The 17,897-nt window shown below is 56.1% G+C and overlaps 3 protein-coding genes across 7 annotated transcripts in view; 2 read left to right on the top strand and 1 right to left on the bottom strand.

The window, feature by feature from the left end:
* The window catches only part of RTN4RL1 (reticulon 4 receptor like 1), a 67,389-nt gene extending 66,379 nt beyond the window's left edge, over positions 1-1,010 (bottom strand). The window contains exon 1 of the mRNA XM_023653220.2: positions 530-1,010. Coding sequence (XP_023508988.1) covers positions 530-542 — 13 coding nt within the window. The 5' untranslated portion in view covers positions 543-1,010. The remainder of the gene's footprint in view (positions 1-529) is intronic.
* Positions 1,011-5,179: 4,169 nt separating this feature from the next.
* On the top strand, positions 5,180-14,575 carry DPH1 (diphthamide biosynthesis 1). 5 transcript variants are annotated; one of them, XM_070227862.1, is made up of 14 exons: positions 5,245-5,337; positions 7,149-7,301; positions 7,424-7,487; positions 9,091-9,212; positions 9,288-9,361; positions 9,628-9,785; positions 9,915-10,036; positions 11,585-11,653; positions 12,063-12,219; positions 12,352-12,452; positions 12,971-13,049; positions 13,334-13,477; positions 13,668-13,775; positions 14,438-14,575. In XM_070227862.1, the coding sequence occupies exons 6-13, from the start codon at positions 9,633-9,635 to the stop codon at positions 13,755-13,757; spliced, it is 915 nt and encodes a 304-aa protein (XP_070083963.1). In that variant the 5' UTR covers positions 5,245-5,337; positions 7,149-7,301; positions 7,424-7,487; positions 9,091-9,212; positions 9,288-9,361; positions 9,628-9,632; the 3' UTR covers positions 13,758-13,775; positions 14,438-14,575. The 5 variants fall into 5 exon arrangements, with proteins under 5 accessions (XP_001504395.3, XP_070083963.1, XP_023509001.1 ...); XM_070227861.1 differs by having other exon boundaries at positions 5,256-5,380; XM_070227860.1 differs by having other exon boundaries at positions 5,262-5,337; positions 9,310-9,361.
* OVCA2 (OVCA2 serine hydrolase domain containing) lies at positions 13,756-17,562 on the top strand. Its single transcript, XM_005597655.4, has 2 exons — positions 13,756-14,114; positions 14,438-17,562. The coding sequence occupies exons 1-2, from the start codon at positions 13,928-13,930 to the stop codon at positions 14,935-14,937; spliced, it is 687 nt and encodes a 228-aa protein (XP_005597712.2). The 5' UTR covers positions 13,756-13,927; the 3' UTR covers positions 14,938-17,562.
* Positions 17,563-17,897: the final 335 nt, after the last annotated feature.

Genomic DNA, 17,897 nt, shown 5'->3' on the forward strand with positions numbered 1-17,897 from the left:
ACCCGTCCCTGTGGACCAAAGCAGGGGAGGTGCCTGCGTCCGGGCCCCGCCTGAGAAGCTAGGGCGCGCAGTGAGCGCCCGGGTGGCGCGGTGATTGACCGCTGGCTGCACTGGAGCGCGGGTTGGACCCGGCCCCGCCAAGGCGGCAGAAGCTGGCGGCGTGTGCCGGCGCAGGGGATAGAGCCTGCAAGTGCAAAACTTTATAGTGGCAAAGCAAAGGTCCCAGGAGGCCGCCTCCCCTTCCATCACCGGCAGCTCACTGTGGTCCCGAAATGACCTCGCCGAGCCAGAACCCTAGGCCTAGGCACTTGATCCATGGAGCAAATCCCGTCTCGCAACCGGCCCCCGAAGGGGGTTAAGCTCCAGCAGCAACCCCTTGGCAGGTGCGTCCCCGCAAAGCCTGCCAGCCCGCCAGGAGCTGCTTCCCGGGCCGGAGCCCCGGCGCCGGGCAACTCTCGGGCGGCTCCCGGGCTCGCGGCTGTGCCCGGTGTGCATCCAACTCCAACTCGCCCCTGCGGCTCCAACTCACCTTTGCGAAGCATGTTGGCCGCGGGGCCGCCACTCCGAGGTCGGCCTAGGCGCACTCCCTTCCGGGCTTCAGATTCAAATTCTTGGGCGCCGGCTGCAGCTAATCCGAGCGCGTCGAGGCGGGGGCAAGCCCGGGATCCGCTTGTGCCCGGCGGCCCGGCCCCGCAGGGGCATGGTGAGCCCGAGCCCCGCGCCGAGGGCACCGGCGCCCACCAGCAACCGCGGCGCTGCCCGGCAGCCCCGTGCGCTCTCAAGCCCTGGGGCGAGCGGTTTGCTCCGCGGAGCCGGCGGCCTGGTTCTGCAGCCCCGAGCACTTTGCAGGCGATTTTGAGGGGGAAAGCCGCCCCCCGGCCGAGGCCCCCTCCCCCTCGCCCCCTCGGGCCGCCGCCGCCGCGGCTGCTGCAAAAGGGCGCTCGCACGCACCGCCGAGCTCCGGGGAAAGCGCCCGGCGCGCGTTTGCAGGACCGAGCGATCGGCGGAGCGGGGCGCCTCCCTTCCTCCTCCCCCCCGGCTTCCCCCACCTCTCCTCCTCCCTCCCTCCCTCGCTCTCTAGCTCCCTCCTTCTCGCTCCGCTCCCCGCCCCCGCTCACGGAGCGCCTCCCATACAAAATTTATGAAAGTGCTCTCAGCTCGCCTTGCCGAGCGCAGTCCTATTCCCAGGGCAGCGGCGCTCAGCAGCGCGGCGCCGCCTCCCAAGGTGTTTTAGCTGCGCCCGCCCCCGGGGACAATCCTCGGCCCGCGTCCGTCCAAGTACCTGCCCCAGTCCCCGGGCGGGTGGTCGGGCCACTCGAAAGCCCCTCCCGGGCCCCATGGGCTTCCCAGAGCTCGAACCCGCAGCCCAACCCCCGCCCGCTCGCCCTTCGCGGCTGGAGGTCACCGTGAGAGGCGGCTGGAAGCGTGCGCTCTACCGACCGGCTGGGAAGGGAGGATCGCCGCCCAGCGCCCTCGGTCACAAGTCCGCACCCCTGCCCATCTCCTGTCTTGCCGGCTCCGCTTCCTCCTCGGAGGCTCGACGGCTCCTCCCTGCCCAGGGCAGCTCCAGCGGACCCAGCCGCCTCCCATCCCGCGTCCCAGAACACTATTCTTTTGGGTGGAGGTGTGACTTGCCCCCAAGCTGGTCTAGACCTTGCAGCAAGTATTCGAGGAGGCCCAATTGCAAACCCTAGAGAGAGGGAAGGACCAATGTGGGGCTCAGGTGGGCTATCTCCGCCAAGAAGGGCCTCTGATCGCCCGCGGTCTGCACAGACCCCACCCGGGGCTTCGTGGAAAATGGAGCAGGCACCGCCTAGAAAGCAGGTCCCACAGGGAGCCAGTTGGGTTGAGCCCTGAGAAGGTTCAGGCCAGGAGATCCTGGGTGGAGGCCGGCACCCCCTACTGGCCTGGGATAAGAGGGGTCCTGGGAAAGAAAAAAGAGTGGGCTAAGTCACTTATTCAACACACATTTATTAACAGTCTACCACGTGTGGGGCACCACTATTCCTGGGGATTCAGCCAAAGAAAAAGACAAGGTCCCTGCTTTTGTGGAGTTTACAGTCTAATAACAACCAAATGGGGAAAGTCCAAGTCAGACAGTACTTGGAAGAAAAGCAAGCAGGGTTTTGTTCTGGAGCTGATTTGAGAGGGCCAGGGAAAGCTGCTCTGAGCAGGTGGCATCTAAGCAGAGATCTAATTGAAGTGAGAGAATGAATCGTGTGATTCTTTGGAGAAAAACTTGGCATGATAGGAAGGTCAAAAAGAAGGCCAGTATCACGCATTCACTCATACATGCATCCAATGACACCGAGGCTCCAGGTTTGAGCTAACGACATAGGCTTGGACTTCCAGAAGCTTATGGCATAATCAGGAAAGAAAGCCACCTTAGAATGTAACAGGATGAGGGGTGACCCCGTGGCTGAATGGTTAGGTTTGTGGGCTCCACTTTGGTGGCTCCAGGTTCCTCGGTTCGGGTCCTGGACATGGACCTATGCATCACTCATCAAGCCATGCTGTGGTGGTGTACCACACAGAACTAGAATGACTTACAACTAGGATATGCAATTATGTTCTGGGGCTTTGGAGAGAAAAAAGAGGAAGATTGAATGGGGCTGGCCCTGTGGCTGAATGGTTAAGTGCACGCCCTCTGCTTCGGTGGCCCAGGGTTTTGATGGTTCGGATCCTGGGCGTGGATATGGCACCGCTCATCAAGCCATGCTGAGGCAGCATCCCACATGCCACAACTAGAAGGACCCACAACTAAAAATATATACAACTTTGTACCAAGGGGCTTTGGGGAGAAAAAGGGAAAATAAAATCTTTTTTTTTAAAAAAAGAGGAAGATTGGCAACAGACGTTAGCTCAGGGCCAATCTTCCTCACCAAAAAAAAGGAAAGAAAAGTAACAGGAGGAGATACAAAGTGTAAGAGGGGGCTCTGTAAGGGGTGAAGGGCCATCAGGGAAGATTCCACAGAAGAGGTGCCATTTGGGATGGGTCTTGAAGACTGAGTTCATCAGGCTGAGAAGGGGAAAGGCCATTCCAGGCAGGATAGAATGTGTAAATGCTTGGAAGTGAGAAGGTATCCCTGTTCTGAAGATTAAGACGATTGATCCTTCTTGGGGTGGCAACAAAAGGTGAGGGATTTTTTTTCTCTTAGTCTCAACCAGCTTCAGGGCTGGGCTGACCCCACACCCTGCCTGAACCCTGCCAGGCAGACACTAAAGCTGAATCTGATGACACTGAGAGCTGCAGAGGCCCTCCATAAGTAAACTAAGGCCCAGGGAGGTTGTCGATGTCACGCAACGATCAGTGCCAAAGTGTGGGCCTGAATCAGGGTATGTTAATCCTCCTTCCACCTCCCTAAGCCGCCTCCCCATGACCCCCTGCCCCACAAACTTCAGCATCTCAGGCAAAGTTGGCTGGGGCTGGGCGTGAGTGTGAGAAGCAGAGTTATTTCAGGCCTCAGGAGGGCTGGGTGCTGCTTTGGAGTCCAGCCAGGGGGTGGGGGTGACTGTAGGAGGGTGTCGTGGTGTAATGTGGGGGTGCACTGTGCCCGCCTTCTTGTCAGGCAGTCATTACTCAGACTGCTGAGTAACTCAAGCAGGGAGACCCCCTGGGACAGATGGAGGTGTTCTCCGCCCACGGTGAGTGGCAGCCCCCAATGTCCTGCACTGCAGGGTCTTGGGGAACATGCTCACATCTGTCCTTGATGTCTAGTTCTCTTGGACCTCACCTGTTTTCCTAATGGGGACCAAGACAGCTCATTCAGCACAGAGGCTGCAGGGCAATGTTATAAGAGGATGGGGGCCTTCCATCATCAATAAGTCTCACCTTTGCCTAGAGAAAGGCCCTAAGGGGTGGGGTGCCTGCTAGGGAGCAGCCACTGCTCTGCTGGAGCCAATCTTTCCCCTTGAGACTTACAGCTCCACCAGGAGCTAAAGCTGCCCACACACAGGCTGAGCCTTACTGTCCTGAAGGCGGAGGGGCTGGGCTCAGGGGATCCCTGGAATTGAGATCCTGCAGCCTGGGGTCCAGAGAACCTGGGAAAGATGGGAAAGCCATGCTGGACTCTTATCAAGGTGAGTGGGATGTTCCTGGGACCCATATTGGCCACATTCCTGTCCAAAGCTGTGATTGTCCTCAGTATCATTCAGTGGCCTGAGGGGCAGAGCACTGACCCCTTCTGGTCCTACCCTTGGCTGCTCACTCCCAGCCTGCCCTGCCATCCCTCCTCTCCGGGCAGCCTCCCAGGCAGGGTCTATCCCTGGCTGCTTGTTTTTCACTTCTCCCAGCACCTTAATTAGGAGTTTCCAAGCAGGGAGGGCCTCCAGGGGAGCCCAAGGCCACAGAGCTGCCTTAAAGGGCCAGTTGTGCTCACATAGCCACCACAGAGAGAGAAAGATGGTGTCAGAGGGGTGGGTGGGCAAACGGCCCTGGAGGACCATTGCTGTAAGGGCCAACCTTACTGAAGGCCAGTCCTGCAGGGACTCTGCTCTTCCTAAGGTCAAGGCTGTCTCACTGGCTGCTCTGCCTTCTCTGGGATCCCAGGAGCTCAGGCCACTGATTGGGAGAGAGGCTATCTAGGTGTGAGGGGCAGCCTAGACAGGGCAAATGGCCAGAATCCAGAAGATCTGGGCAACTGGAGTCCTTGACTGCCACGCTCTCCCAGGAAAGCACCCTCAGACTCAGGGCTACCTTCCCCTGGTAGCAGTTTCTCACATGAGAACCCTCCACACTGTGGGTTCCAAAGGTGATAAGGGCACCTGGCACTCCGGAAATTGCCACCAAGACTCAACTTGGAGCTGGGCTGGTGGGCACTGAGTTCTCTTCTGTCCGGGTAGCGGGGTGCTCCGAGCTGGGGAATGTGGCTCCACCCATACGGCGTCCACTGCTTACCAGGAGCGGGGTCGGGGGGAGAGGGGAGCTGACAGAAGACCTAGTGGCATCCCCATTCACAAGACTCCGCCCTCAGAACTCGGGCAAATAGGGGACATCGGTCCGGGAGTTCCAGGTTCGGACCGGCTAGGAGAGGAGGAGAGGAAAGGGTCGCCGAGAGATGGCAACCGCGGTGGTTGGGGACTACCAGCGGCTCCCGAGAGTCGCGACCTTTGGGTCTGAGATCCGGCCCGTTATGGCCCCGCCCCTATCTTCTTCTTCGCTGCTCCGCCCAGCAAATCTCCGCCCCTCGCTGGCCAATCGGCGCTCGATCGCCACGTCTGGGCTCTCCGCGTTCTTCTAGCGCTGTCTTTTTGGTCCCCACGTGGGCAGGCCGGTGATGGCGGCGCTGGTTGTCTCCGAGGTGGCGGAGCCCGGCGGCCAAAAAGGCCCTGGCAGAGGTGGGTGCTACAGCGCTGCGGCCTCCGGACGTCGCATCTTGGGGTATGGCCCCCATATCAGGGACAGGTCCAGCCCCCTTTAACGGCGGCGGCGCCTTTCTCCGCCAGACCCGGAGGCCTCGCCGTCACTCGCTCCGGGCGGCTGTCACTTGAGCCCAGGGGGACCGGTCTTTCTCTTGCAGCCTTAGAGCGCGATCGGGAGCAGCTCCTCCTAGGAGCTTGTAGTCCTCAAGCCGGAAACGCTGCCCCCCGGCCCTAGCCGGTAGCCAGACACATGAGGACTCACAGATAAGACGGACGCGGCGGGGAGGGAAGGAGCCAGGCGCGTTGCAGCGAGCATTCCACAAATGGGCCCTCAGCGAATGCTTTCAGGAAAGAGGCACATGGTTTCACCAGGCACTTATAGAGCACCCACTGAATGCCAGGCCTGTGCTAGGTGCAGGGACTAGACTACAGTCCTGCCTTCGGGAATCTCACAGTCTTCCGGGGGATACTGACGTAAACAGAAGATCACAGTCACGTCATAAAGGAGGAGGCGCCTACTGACCCTTGGGACAAATTGAGCTGCTAAGACTAGCAGCTCCCACACCTCAAGGACCACAAGGGACGTGGGGCTGTCAGAGCTTCTGTGAGGGGCCCAGGGACACTGGGCTGGTTGTTCCAAGGCCTTTGAAACAACTGAACAAAAACCATAGCAGTGGTAACATTAAAATCTGACCTCAGGGTCCCAGTCTGTCATGCTTGTTCTCCCCTGCACTGTCACGACCACCACCTGCCCACCTACCCCCACACATAGAGGGTGAAAGGTCAGGTCTGGGAGGATCCCTCTTGTGTAGGGAGAGGCCCTAGCAGAAGTTCTGGCACATAGTGCAAGCTCAATAAATATTCGTTGAATAAATTGATTTCTTGCCTTCTCACATTCCCGAACTGTCTGGCTCCTAAAGAGATAACTGGAGGTTGAGGGAAGCTGAATTGTGGGGAGTAGGATGCAGACTAAGGGCTGCAGCTTTCCTAAAGCGCTAGTGTTTTCTCCTTTAATCAGGAGGTTGTAATTACTTGTATACCTGCATTTGCCCCCACTAGACTGCTAGCCTCTTAACGGCCGAGGACACTCTTCTGTCCTTACCTGTTTGCCCCCCATCCTAACTAGAGTGTGTTCCTTCTGTCCTTCCTGGGGTGGGAAGCAGGGTCCAACAATGGGACTAGGGAATTTGTTAAGTCAGTTAAATGTATGGTGTTTATTTCCTTTTTAAATGAGAGGGAAGAGGGCAGAAATTAACCAGTGTAGACAAAGTCAGTGGGACTCGAGTAAGGAAGGCAGTCTTTTAAGTTAGTACTTATAACAGTTTGCTTATAGATCTCATATCTAGGATCTCAGAACTTCAGGGTATTCTCAGGGACTGGGGGAGAAGGACACTTTCCCAGGCTGGTTGGGCTGGCTAGGCTCTTGGTTTTACTCGGGTTGTTCACTATCAAGGAGCAGTTGTGTGGACATTTTTTCCATTTGCCTCTCAGTTCAGTCCCCTGGTGTCACCTCTACTCTCCTGAAGTAAGGGGTGAGCCATACCCATTCATGGGCTCGAAGTCTTTGATTCCCAATAATCTCACAACATAGAAATTAATTATGCAGATTTCCTCTTGGCTTAATTGGTTGTCTTTCCAGCTTCAGGATGAACTCAGTGGGGAAGAGGTCTGGGCCAACCCCCTTCACATGTGGGATCTGGGCCTTAAACTTGGATGGAGTTAACAGCGCAACCGGATCTGGTTGTGGTTTAGGCCAGGCACTGACTCTGGCCTTGCATTTGTCCTAGGTCGAGTCCCTCGGGGCCGCTTGGCCAATCAGATCCCCCCTGAGATCCTGAACAACCCCCAGCTGCAGGCAGCCATCCGAGTCCTGCCTTCCAACTATAACTTTGAGATCCCCAAGACCATCTGGAGGATCCAACAGGCCCAGGCCAAGAAGGGTGAGCCCCAAACTTTGAGCTGGGGTTGGGGTGGAGAGGTTGACTGGGCCAGCCAGGGGCAGTGCCCCCATCCCAGCCTCTTCCCAGCCCTCTGCTCTCATGTCTCTGCTCTTGTCTTGCAGTGGCCTTGCAAATGCCTGAAGGCCTCCTCCTCTTCGCCTGCACCATTGTGGATATCTTGGAGAGGTGAGGCTTGGGGCACTGGAGAGGGAGCTGAGCCAAGACCTTCCCTATGCCCATTACAGCTCTGCCTGGTGGCATCATTTTTGCCTTCTGGACCTCTACCTTGGCCTATCCCTTCCCACAACTATATACACACAAAGGGAAAAACCCAAAACTAAACTCCCAGCCTGCTGAGTTCCTTGCTTGTCTGTATAAATCTCCCCTCCCTTAAAATATTTGGGAGAGAGGAATGAGTCAATTCTAGTATCTTCAAAGTTGGGTCCAGAGCAGGTGGTGGGGCTGAGGACAAACCTAAGAATCCTCAGACCAGACCCTGGAAAGGGCTGAGCCATTAGCGCAGTGTCTGGCTAAGGGGAAACTTTTCTGGCACATTTGGAGGAGTAGGGCAAGGAGGGGCTTGGCAGAGGGAGAAGTGCCTAGGAGATGGTATTCCTTCCTCTACCTCCCTCCTCTAAGTTTCTTCAATACAATGAGCCATCCTTGGGAGAGGGGTGAGCTCTCAGCCATCTGGAAGCAGCATGGGAACGGGGAGGGCGAATGAAGAAAGGGGAGGTCATCTCGTGATGGGAACCGCCCACTTCCCTGCTGCTGCCCTCCCCCCACTCTGCTCCTCATCCCGCGGCTGGCACAGACTCACTTTCCAGCTCCCACCCTCTTGCCCCTTGGGGATGCTCTCTGGGGCGCAGGCCAATTTGCATACATTTTAATCTATAAAAAATTAAGTGCTCTGACTCAGACGCCTGGGCTGCATTCAAAGGAGCTGAATAATCTGCTTCTGTGCATAGCCTGCTTTGGGGAAGGGGGAGGAGGAGGGCCCCCTCCTGACTGGCAGTAGCTCGGCCTTCCCCGCCACACCCCCAGGAGAGGAATGGGGAGAACTCAGCCACTGAGCCAGGCTCCAGGCCCCAGGGGTGGGTCTCTCAGGGAAGAGCTGGTTCTCTGGCTCCATTCCTGTGGTGAGTTCAGGGGGTGCGGGGTCTTCCCCCACCCACCCCGTCCCCCATGATTCAGGCCTGGCAGCAGATCCCATGGCAATGTGCTGGCCAGAGCCTACTCTTCCTGACGCATGAGGTGTGTGGGCAGTGCCATGTGCTGTGGGGGAGCTGTGCACGGGTCCCCCCATCCTGGGCACAGAGGGCCCTGACTAAGGGTGGGGAGGTAGCAGGGGGTCTGGGCGACAGGGAGGCTGCCTGTATCCACACATGCATGCCCACGCACACCACAGTGCCAGCGCGTGGGAGTGGGCACCTTTGCATGTATGTACATGCTCACTGCTCTGGGTGGGATGAGGCAGGGCGTTGGAGGTCTGTGTTTGACCCTGTGTATGCCAGGCTGGGGGTCCCTCTTGCAGTCTGAGCCTGGACAGAGGAATCAGGGTACCACAGACACCATCCTCATACAGCTACAGTTCCAGGAGCTGCTGCCAGGGCTGGGGGAGGTGGCAGCTGGGCCCTTCCTACTCTTTGTTGGCAGAAGTGGCAGCTGCCAACCCAAGGACTGGGAGAGGAGCTGGGCCCCAAGATACCTCCACAGGATTAGGCATCTCTCTCAACTCACTTCTCATGTCATTGTCCCACTGTTCCTCCACCCTTTTCCACTCCCACAGGTTCACAGAGGCCGAAGTGATGGTGATGGGTGATGTGACCTACGGGGCTTGCTGTGTGGATGACTTTACTGCAAGGGCCCTGGGAGCTGACTTCCTGGTGCACTATGGCCACAGCTGTCTGGGTATGGTGGGCCAGGACATCTGGACCCTGGTAGGGCTGGCAGAGCTGCGGGACAGCATGCTAATCTCCATCACAGTGCCTTCTTGTCCTGCTTGCAGGCACCAGGTACCTCCTGGTTTCTGGGATGGCTTCGGCCTTCCTGCTCTGAAGGTGAATCTTTCCTTTGGATTTGGTTGCCTTGGAAACTGTGCTGCTGTCCCAGATGCGGGGGTTTGAAAGGCTGTTGGTGGTAGAGCAGCTGGGCCCCCAGCAGAGTGACAGAGAAGGCACCTATGACCCCTCCTCTTCCCCTACCCCTCCTTCTATTCCCAGGCTGAAACCACTGGTCCTGGCTGCTCAGAGACAGGCCCTGGGCCAGGCTGTCTGCCCCTCCTGCCTTCCAAAACAAAGTCTCCTGAACTCTTTCCTTCTCCCAGTTCCCATGGACACCTCGGCCCAAGACTTCCGGGTGCTGTATGTCTTTGTGGACATCCGGATAGACACCACCCACCTCCTGGACTCTATCCGCCTCACCTTTCCCCCAGCCAGCGCCCTTGCCTTGGTCAGCACCATTCAGTTTGTGTCAACCTTGCAGGTAAGTGGACAGACAGCAGTCAGTCTCCAGGCTGTTCCTGGATCCCCATGTCGGATGCTCCAGGCTGGTCCTTTGGCACTGGCTCTCCCTCCCCATCCACTTGCTTCCCTTTCCTCATTATCCTAACAGGCAGCTGCCCACGAGCTGAAAGCTGAGTATCGTGTGAGTGTCCCACAGTGCAAACCCCTGTCCCCTGGGGAGATTCTGGGCTGCACATCCCCCAACCTGCCCAAAGAAGTGGAGGCTGTTGTGTAAGTGAAAAATGGGGGGCACAGTCGGAGAGACACAGGAAATGTACCCTAGGACGGAGCATGAGGTTCCTTGTACAGTGAAGGAAACTGAGTCTAAAGCTCCTTAACCATTTGCTCAAGGTCACTCTGCAAGGTGGGGACCAAATAGGGTTTCAGGTTTCTTGTCTCCCTCTCCAGTGCTCTGTCCACCATGCAGAAGGCTACGCCCAGGAGGGGCAGGAATCAGAGGCCGTGATGGGGGGATGAGGGTGGGCTAGAAATGGTGGAAATATAATTGGAGAAGATGGATGGGCACGCCCAGGCTGCAGCCCCATTAATTTAGCATCCGGACAGCTAACAAGCAGGAGCAGCGTGTCTCCTGCCGCCTAATTATTTTAGGTAATGGAAATGCTTAATGTTGTGTGAATGCAGCCAGCCTCAGAGCCCACAGCTCCCCCAGCTGGGACTGGGGAGGGGAGCCCTGCTAAGGCAGGGAAGGAGGGAGGGGGACTCCCCTGACTCAGCCCCACCTCTGAGGCTGCAGATGCTCCTCCCACAGGCCTTGCTGCACTCACACAGGACACCCCTGGCCCTAGACAGGGCCTTCCGCAGCCCACACCTGGCAGCCCTGCTCCCAAGGGGCATTGCCCCTGTGTCTGTACCTGCATAACTCTGAGCTCATAGATGCCCACCCTTGGGGGCTTCAAGGTGTGTGTTGGCGGGAGGGACACTCTGAGTGCTGACCATTCAACAAAATTCAGTGTGATCTCCAAGAGAGAAGGAGCTGCCATGGCATATTGGCTTCCATGTTCCGGCCTCTCCGTGGCCTGGGCAGGTACTGTTAGGGGCAGCATCTCCTAGGGCGTGCTTGGTACAGCCTGGTGGTTCAGCCTGGAGTTAATTCCCACATATACTGCTTAATAGCTGTGTGAATTTGGGCAAGTTTCGTAACATCTCTGAACCTCTTTTGTGTCTTTTGTAAAACGGGGATACTATAGTAGCTTGAAGATTATTTGATAGGATTGAGTGAAGTCATACGTCAGGTGCTTAACCCAGGCCTGGTGCACAGAAGGCACAAGTCCCATAAACAGTGGCTGTTGTTACAGTTCCGAAACGACCCAAGAGCTAGTTTGGGCAGACAGTAGCCAGTGTATACCCTGAAACATCGTGTACAGCATAAATGACACCCTGAACACGACTTCCCACCTCTATATTGAGCCAGGTGAGGGAGAATCTGTCGCCTCACCTCCAAGTTAGGGTCTCTAGGGCCCCGAGTGGCCTGACCATGGCCTTGGCTGCCCCTTTACTCTTCCTCCAGGAAGGTTGGGATGGGGCAGTGCTTAAATTCTCTGTTAGCTAACTAGAGGAGCCCTATGGTCATCTAATTCAAACTCCTTATGTGACATGTAAACAACCCAAGGCCTCAGGAGGTGAAATGATGACTTGTCCCAGTTCATGCACCACGTCAGCAGCACAGGCAGCCGAGAACTCAGTCTTCTGGACCTCCAAGCCAGCCCCTGCTTCTGCTGCCCCATCCCCCACTGATCGCCGCCTTTCTACCCACTGCAGATACCTCGGAGATGGCCGCTTCCATCTGGAGTCTGTCATGATTGCCAACCCCAGTGTCCCCGCTTACCGGTGTGTGCTGAGACCGGCTGACCAGCTGGGGAGGGGGTGGGACTCCCTGCCACGGAGGCCCTCAGTCAGCTGAAACTTCCTCATTCCCTGGCCACTTAATGGCCCCCAGCCCTCAGGTTCGGAAGCACTTAGGTCCTAAATCTGGGGGTCAGACCTGGGGCTGCTGCTGCCCAGTACCCACCCATCCCCTGGGACTCCCATCAAGATCCTAAAACTGTCTCCCACTCTTGCCTGCTCCAGCGGTGGGACTGATCTTCCCCACGACAATCTCTGTTCTTGCCTGTGGTCCTCATTACCCGCATGGAGCCTGAAGGTTCAAGAGACGAAGGGGCTGAGTCAGAGAGCCGTGTGTACAGCACATGTCCTGTGAGTGGCCGTTACCGGACCCTGACAGTTTCTTCTTTTCCAGATATGACCCATATAGCAAAGTCCTGTCCAGAGAGCACTATGACCACCAGCGCATGCAGGTCAACCGCCAAGAAGCCATAGCCACTGCCCGCTCAGCTAAATCTTGGGGCCTCATCCTGGGTACTTTGGGCCGCCAAGGCAGCCCCAAGATTCTGGAGGTCAGAGGGCTCGGGATGGCCTCTGGAGGAGGGGCCTGACTGGAACCGCAGCTGGGAAAGTCAGTAGGCTAAGGGATTTAGTCTTGGCTGCTTGATCATAGTGACCCCAGCTCAGCCTCCCTTTCCCACCAGCACCTGGAATCTCGGCTCCGAGCCTTGGGACTTCCCTTCGTGAGGCTGCTGCTCTCTGAGATCTTCCCCAGCAAGCTCAGCCTACTTCCTGAGGTGGATGTGTAAGTTTCCCAACTTTACCTGTGACTCTGGCTAAAGTAGCTTGGAATCTGGGTCCTGCATATTGAAGGCTGGAGTCGGTAGCAATTGCTTCTATGGTCATGAAATTTTCATGTTTACAGAGCACTCATCCAGTAGGGGCTCCCCTTGGCTGTGGGTCCTACCTACTTTGTCTGGCTTCGGGGCTCACAGGCAACCGCAACGTCATAGTCGTTCTGTGTGAGATGAGTTTGAGGGGTGGTTGGCACCTGCACGGTCCCAGGCACCAAATTTGTTTTGGGGATACTATCACAAATGAGCTGCCTAGGCCCTACCCTCAGAAAGCTCATAGTCAGTGGAGGACACAGGAGAAAAGAGGCAACACTGTAGTGTTATTCTAAACAGCAGTAGGTGACAGTCTTTACTTTAGAATTAATAGTGAGCATTCATTGGGTGTGTTGGGAGCACAGTCATGTTCTTCAGCATGCTGCCCAAGAGAGCGGAGAAGCCCCTTTGGGTATGACCTGACTTCCCTTCCCAGGTGGGTGCAGGTGGCATGTCCACGCCTCTCGATTGACTGGGGCACAGCCTTCCCCAAGCCGCTGCTGACACCCTATGAGGTAACACCAAGTTTTGAAAATTCCTGGGAGAGAGTGGGCTTGGCACCTGGTTCTCTCAAGGGAGGGATCTGAAGTGGAGCCAGGTGGGTGGGCAGCACTTAGTTACAGCTGAGCCACTTACCAGCTATGTGGCTTTAGGAAAGTTCCTTAACCTCTCTGAGCCTCATATTTCCTTCTGTGATATGGGGATAATAAGACCTTCGTAGGCCCTTCTGAGGATTGAATTAAATAATTGTATGCAGAAAAATGTTGGCAAATGTTACTGTCCGGTTTTCCTCCCCTAGGCGGCGGTGGCCCTGAGGGACATTTCCTGGCAGCAGCCCTACCCCATGGACTTCTACGCCGGCAGCTCCTTGGGACCGTGGACGGTGAACCACGGACGAGACCGGGCTCCCCAAGCCCAGGGCCGGCCGACGGTGGGGAAGGAGGTGGGGACTCCAAGGAAGGCAGGGAAGCCGCAGCTGGGCGCGGCCGCGGCACTGGCCGCCTTCCTGGCGACGCGAGCCGAGGCCGCCGCCCTGCGGTCGCTACGGGAAATGCACTGGAGCGGGGTGATGCACTGGAGCGGGGTGGAGGACGTCGCAGCAGAGGGACCCTGACCAAAGTCTGCGACCTCAGGTGCAGAAGGGGCCCACGGGCCCCTCTTCCGCCGCGGCCTGCGAGGGTTGCAGCTGCCGAGACGAGCAGGAGGCGCCGCCCGCCCCTTGAGACGCTCCTGGGTCTCAGGTAGCCGCCCGACCCCTCCCCGTTGTCATGGGAACGCCCGCTCGCTCCGCGGCCCGCCTTCAGGCTGGTGTGGCCTGTGGTCCCACCCCTCGTGGTAGTCAACTTCCGCTCGGGGAAGGGCCGCTTCCGGCCCCTGGGGCGCGCTGCCGCTCATGATGGCGGCGCCGCGACCTCTGCGGGTGCTGGGCCTGGCGGGCTTCCGGCAGAGCGAGCGGGGATTCCGCGAGAAGACGGGAGCGCTGCGGAAGGCGCTGCGGGGCCGCGCCGAGCTCGTGTGCCTCAGCGGCCCGCACCCGGTCTCGGACGCAGCGGGCCCCGAGGGCGCCGGGCCCGACTCGGGTGAGACGAGCCCTGCCCCGGAAATGCGCCCCGAGTCTTCTCTGTCTTGCCCGGTCCCCATGACACCCTTCAGCATACCCCACCCGGTACCCTCGCCTCATCCTTCCCACCCTCGCTTCTCTCTGGCCATACCCTTCGTCGCTTCCATCCCAGCCTCCAGGCTTCCGCCGTGGTCTGTCCTCCGCCTCCCTCCATGCCAGTCTCTTCCCCAGCTCATTTCCCCCAGTCTTTCTTCTCCCCTCAGCGCCTCTCTTTCCCTGTCATTCCCAAATTCTCCCTCCTTTTCTCATTTCTTTCCCCCTCCTCTTCCCATATCGCTGTAGAGCCCTGCCCTCCGGAGGAGCAGACTCGAGGCTGGTGGTTTTCAGAACAGGAGGCAGACGTGTTCTCCGCACTGAAGGAGCCTACAGTGTGCAGAGGTCTGGAGGAAGCCCTGGGAACGGTGGCACAGGCACTCAGCCAGCTGGGACCTTTTGATGGGCTCCTTGGTTTCAGCCAGGGGGCCGCGCTAGCGGCTGTTGTGTGCGCCCTTGGCCAAGCCGGCGATCCCCGCTTCCCCTTGCCACGGTTTATCATCCTGGTATCTGGTTTCTGTCCCCGGGGCCTTGGCCTCAAGGAATCCATCCTGTTGGGCCCCTTGTCATTACCTTCACTTCATGTTTTCGGGGACACCGACCGTGTCATCCCTTCTGAAGAAAGTGTGCAACTGGCTAGCCGATTCACTGGAGCCATCACTGTCACCCACTCTGGTGGCCACTTCATTCCAGCAGCTGTGCCTCAGCGCCAGGCCTACCTCAAGTTCTTGGACCAGTTTGCAGAGTGAAAGATCAACAAATGCTCTGCCCCTACATCCCCTCCCCCTCCCCCCTCAGTAGGGACACGTGACCTTGGGGCAGCTCTCTAATCCCTGACCTCCCCTTTCCCTGCCTCGAGACCTCCACGGCTGTTAGTGCTCCTTACCATCACCAATTAAGAGACAAATACAATTCTTAAAGACCCAAATTTTATAAACCCAGATCTGCAATCAAGAAAAGGGAGCAGGAGGCCTTAATGGGCTTTGACCTTGGCATCTGATACTCAGACATGAAAAAGGCCATTGGAGCCCTGGATGAGTGGAGAGTGGCATGGGAAAAGCAGGGACTGGCACCACTGTGATTGCCACACAATAAAGTGGTGATTTGGATTTTGAGCATCTTTTTCCTGCTACACACAGCAAAACCATTTTATAACAGAAGTCTGGATTCCTGGCTGTGCACATAGCCTCCAGGACAGCACCAAGCAGGCAGGTGTTTCCAGTTATGAGCTCCCAGGACAAGCTCATCCATGTGTGCACATACACACTTGCACATTTTTGGTGAAGTCTTAAGTCCCGAGCTGAAGGAAAGGAGGCCACGGTGGCTGAATCAGGGAAGAATTTACATCTGAGAAGTTTTAGGAAGATACTACCTGGCAAGGCTCTGCCTAGGCCTCACTGAGTTTAAGCTTCCTTTGTCTTGATCCCTGAGAGTTGTGTGCTGGCCTTCTGTCAAACCCTGGCTTCTTGTTTTCTCTGCTTTCTCTCTAACTGCCTTAGCCCCTCTGAACTGAGCTGGAAGGGTAGGATGGTGCTAGACCTTGGATGAAGGCCAAAGACAGTACAGAAGAAACCTTTTCCCAAACTTGACCCCATTTACAGAGTTTCTTAGATTGATGCTACTGAGTAGTGATCACAGCCAAGGCCTAAGCAGTCTGGTTTGAGAGTGCAGCGAGTTGTTCTAGGCACTCTAGAGACTGCCTACTTTAGCCATTTCCCCAACTTCAGTTACTCCCACCCACTGCTGGCCCTGCTCTCTCATTTCAGCCCTGCCTCTGCAGGCTCACCAGCTTGTTCCTTTTCCGGAAGATCAGAACAGGCCAGCAAGCATGGTTGCCCCCAGGGAGTTTAGTAATTGAGCAGGAATTAGAATTAAGGGCTGCAGCGCAAATAGTCAAGCTCATTCTGAGACAACCAGACTAATAGCCCTTAAATTACACAAAATTCTGAGTTCTTCACTACAGATAGCAGCTGTCCAAGGTGGAAAAGCTGGAGTTACCTGCCCAGACAGAGCCAGTTTACTGGGTTTAGGACCTTTACAGCAGAAAGTGAAGGTGGGGGAAAGCTCTCCCTCGCTGCAGTCAGCCTCTGCCTTGCTTTTTTTTTTTTTTGAGGAAGATTAGCCCTAAGCTAACTGCTGCCAATCCTCCTCTTTTTGCTGAGGAAGACTGGCCCTGAGCTAACATCCATGCCCATCTTCCTCTACTTTATACATGGGACGCCTACCACAGCATGGCTTTTGCCAAACAGTGCCATGTCTGCACCTGGGATCCGAACCGGCGAACCCTGGGCCGCCGAAGTGGAATGTGCGTACTTAACTGCCGCGCCACCGGGCTGGCCCCTCTGCCTTGCTCTTGGTGTTGTAAAGGGATTCCTTCCTTGGCAAAAGGAGGAGACTCTGAAATGGACTGGATTACTCCTACAGATCTGTTGGATTTGGCCCATAGAATTTTAGAAAAAACTGGGTTTATGGTATTTAGGATTCTAGGAACTTTACACAAAAATTCAGATTCCTGGCTTCTCTAGAAATAAGCAGTTCATAACAATGCAGAGGATCTGCAGTTCAGGGCTCACCTGCCCTTACGGCAATCACAGGCTGCCCCCCTTTAGCAAGGTCCCAAGAGGTGAAAATGATGACGAGTTACATACACAGCTGCTGCCACTTGAGATCATTGTGAAGATTAAAGGAGAGAGGGGAAGATATATTGGGGGATGCATTTTAGGCCAGGGCTTAAAATTAGAAGAGTGAGCGTAGAGCAGAGCATTATTAGGTGGAACAGAAGAACTCATGCTTGGGGTGAGGAGAATTCCCCCTGAGAATCACAAAACGTCCAGGCTAGAAGGAAACATCATGTGGTCCACTGGTTCCCAGCGAGAGATATATCACCTCCCATTATGCCCTCTAGGAACACTGGAGGATCGAGGCTACGCCCCCCACCCCCAAGCACGCACACAGATTCTACTGGCCACTTGCATCAGGACTGTGTTAAAACTTGGATTCCTGGCGCCAACTCCAGACCTACTGAGTCAATCACTGGGACCCAGGAATGTGCATTTTGACAAACTGTCACGCATACAGATTCTACTGGCCACTTGCATCAGGATTGTGTTAAAACTTGGATTCCTGGCACCAACTCCAGACCTACTGAGTCAATCACTGGGACCCAGGAATGTACATTTTGACAAACTGTCATGCACACAGATTCTACTGGCCACTTGCATCAGGATTGTGTTAAAACTTGGATTCCTGGCATCAACTCCAGACCTACTGAGTCAATCACTGGGACCCAGGAATGTGCATTTTGACAAACTGTCCCTTGTCGTTCCCATGCAATGTAAGATTTGAAAACCATTGACTTAGAGAGTAGAATGTAAGTCTCTGGTAACTGTGTTATTTGAAAAAAGCCCCCATGAGATTCTCAGGCACTCCACTAGGGAGGGGAAGTGAGCTCTCCAGTTTAAGAATCATTGATGTAACATTTTCAATTTATAACTAAGGAAAATGAGGTCTAGAGGATAGAAAGAGGAATATCATTTTCTGAGTGATAGCTACGGCAGATAACGTGATAAGCAGAAGTTTTAGAGTTGCCTAATTTCATCTCACAACTTCATGAGGTAGATACTATTATTAACCTAATTTTACAACTGAGGAAACAGGCACCAGGAGGCTAGGTAACTTACCCAAAGCTGGATTCAGATCCAAGAACTCA

This window comes from Equus caballus, chromosome 11, assembly GCF_041296265.1.
Source record: "Equus caballus isolate H_3958 breed thoroughbred chromosome 11, TB-T2T, whole genome shotgun sequence".
NCBI lineage: Eukaryota > Metazoa > Chordata > Mammalia > Perissodactyla > Equidae > Equus > Equus caballus.

Coding starts and splice junctions, on each gene's coding strand:
- OVCA2 (XM_005597655.4), top strand. CDS start 13,928: ATGATGGCGGCGCCGCGACCTCTGCGGGTGCTGGGCCTGGCGGGCTTC. Junction 14,115..14,437: donor GGGCGCCGGGCCCGACTCGG/GTGAGACGAGCC, acceptor ATATCGCTGTAG/AGCCCTGCCCTCCGGAGGAG.
- DPH1 (XM_001504345.7), top strand. CDS start 5,277: ATGGCGGCGCTGGTTGTCTCCGAGGTGGCGGAGCCCGGCGGCCAAAAA. Junction 12,220..12,351: donor GCAGCCCCAAGATTCTGGAG/GTCAGAGGGCTC, acceptor CTTTCCCACCAG/CACCTGGAATCTCGGCTCCG. Junction 13,050..13,333: donor CGCTGCTGACACCCTATGAG/GTAACACCAAGT, acceptor TTCCTCCCCTAG/GCGGCGGTGGCCCTGAGGGA.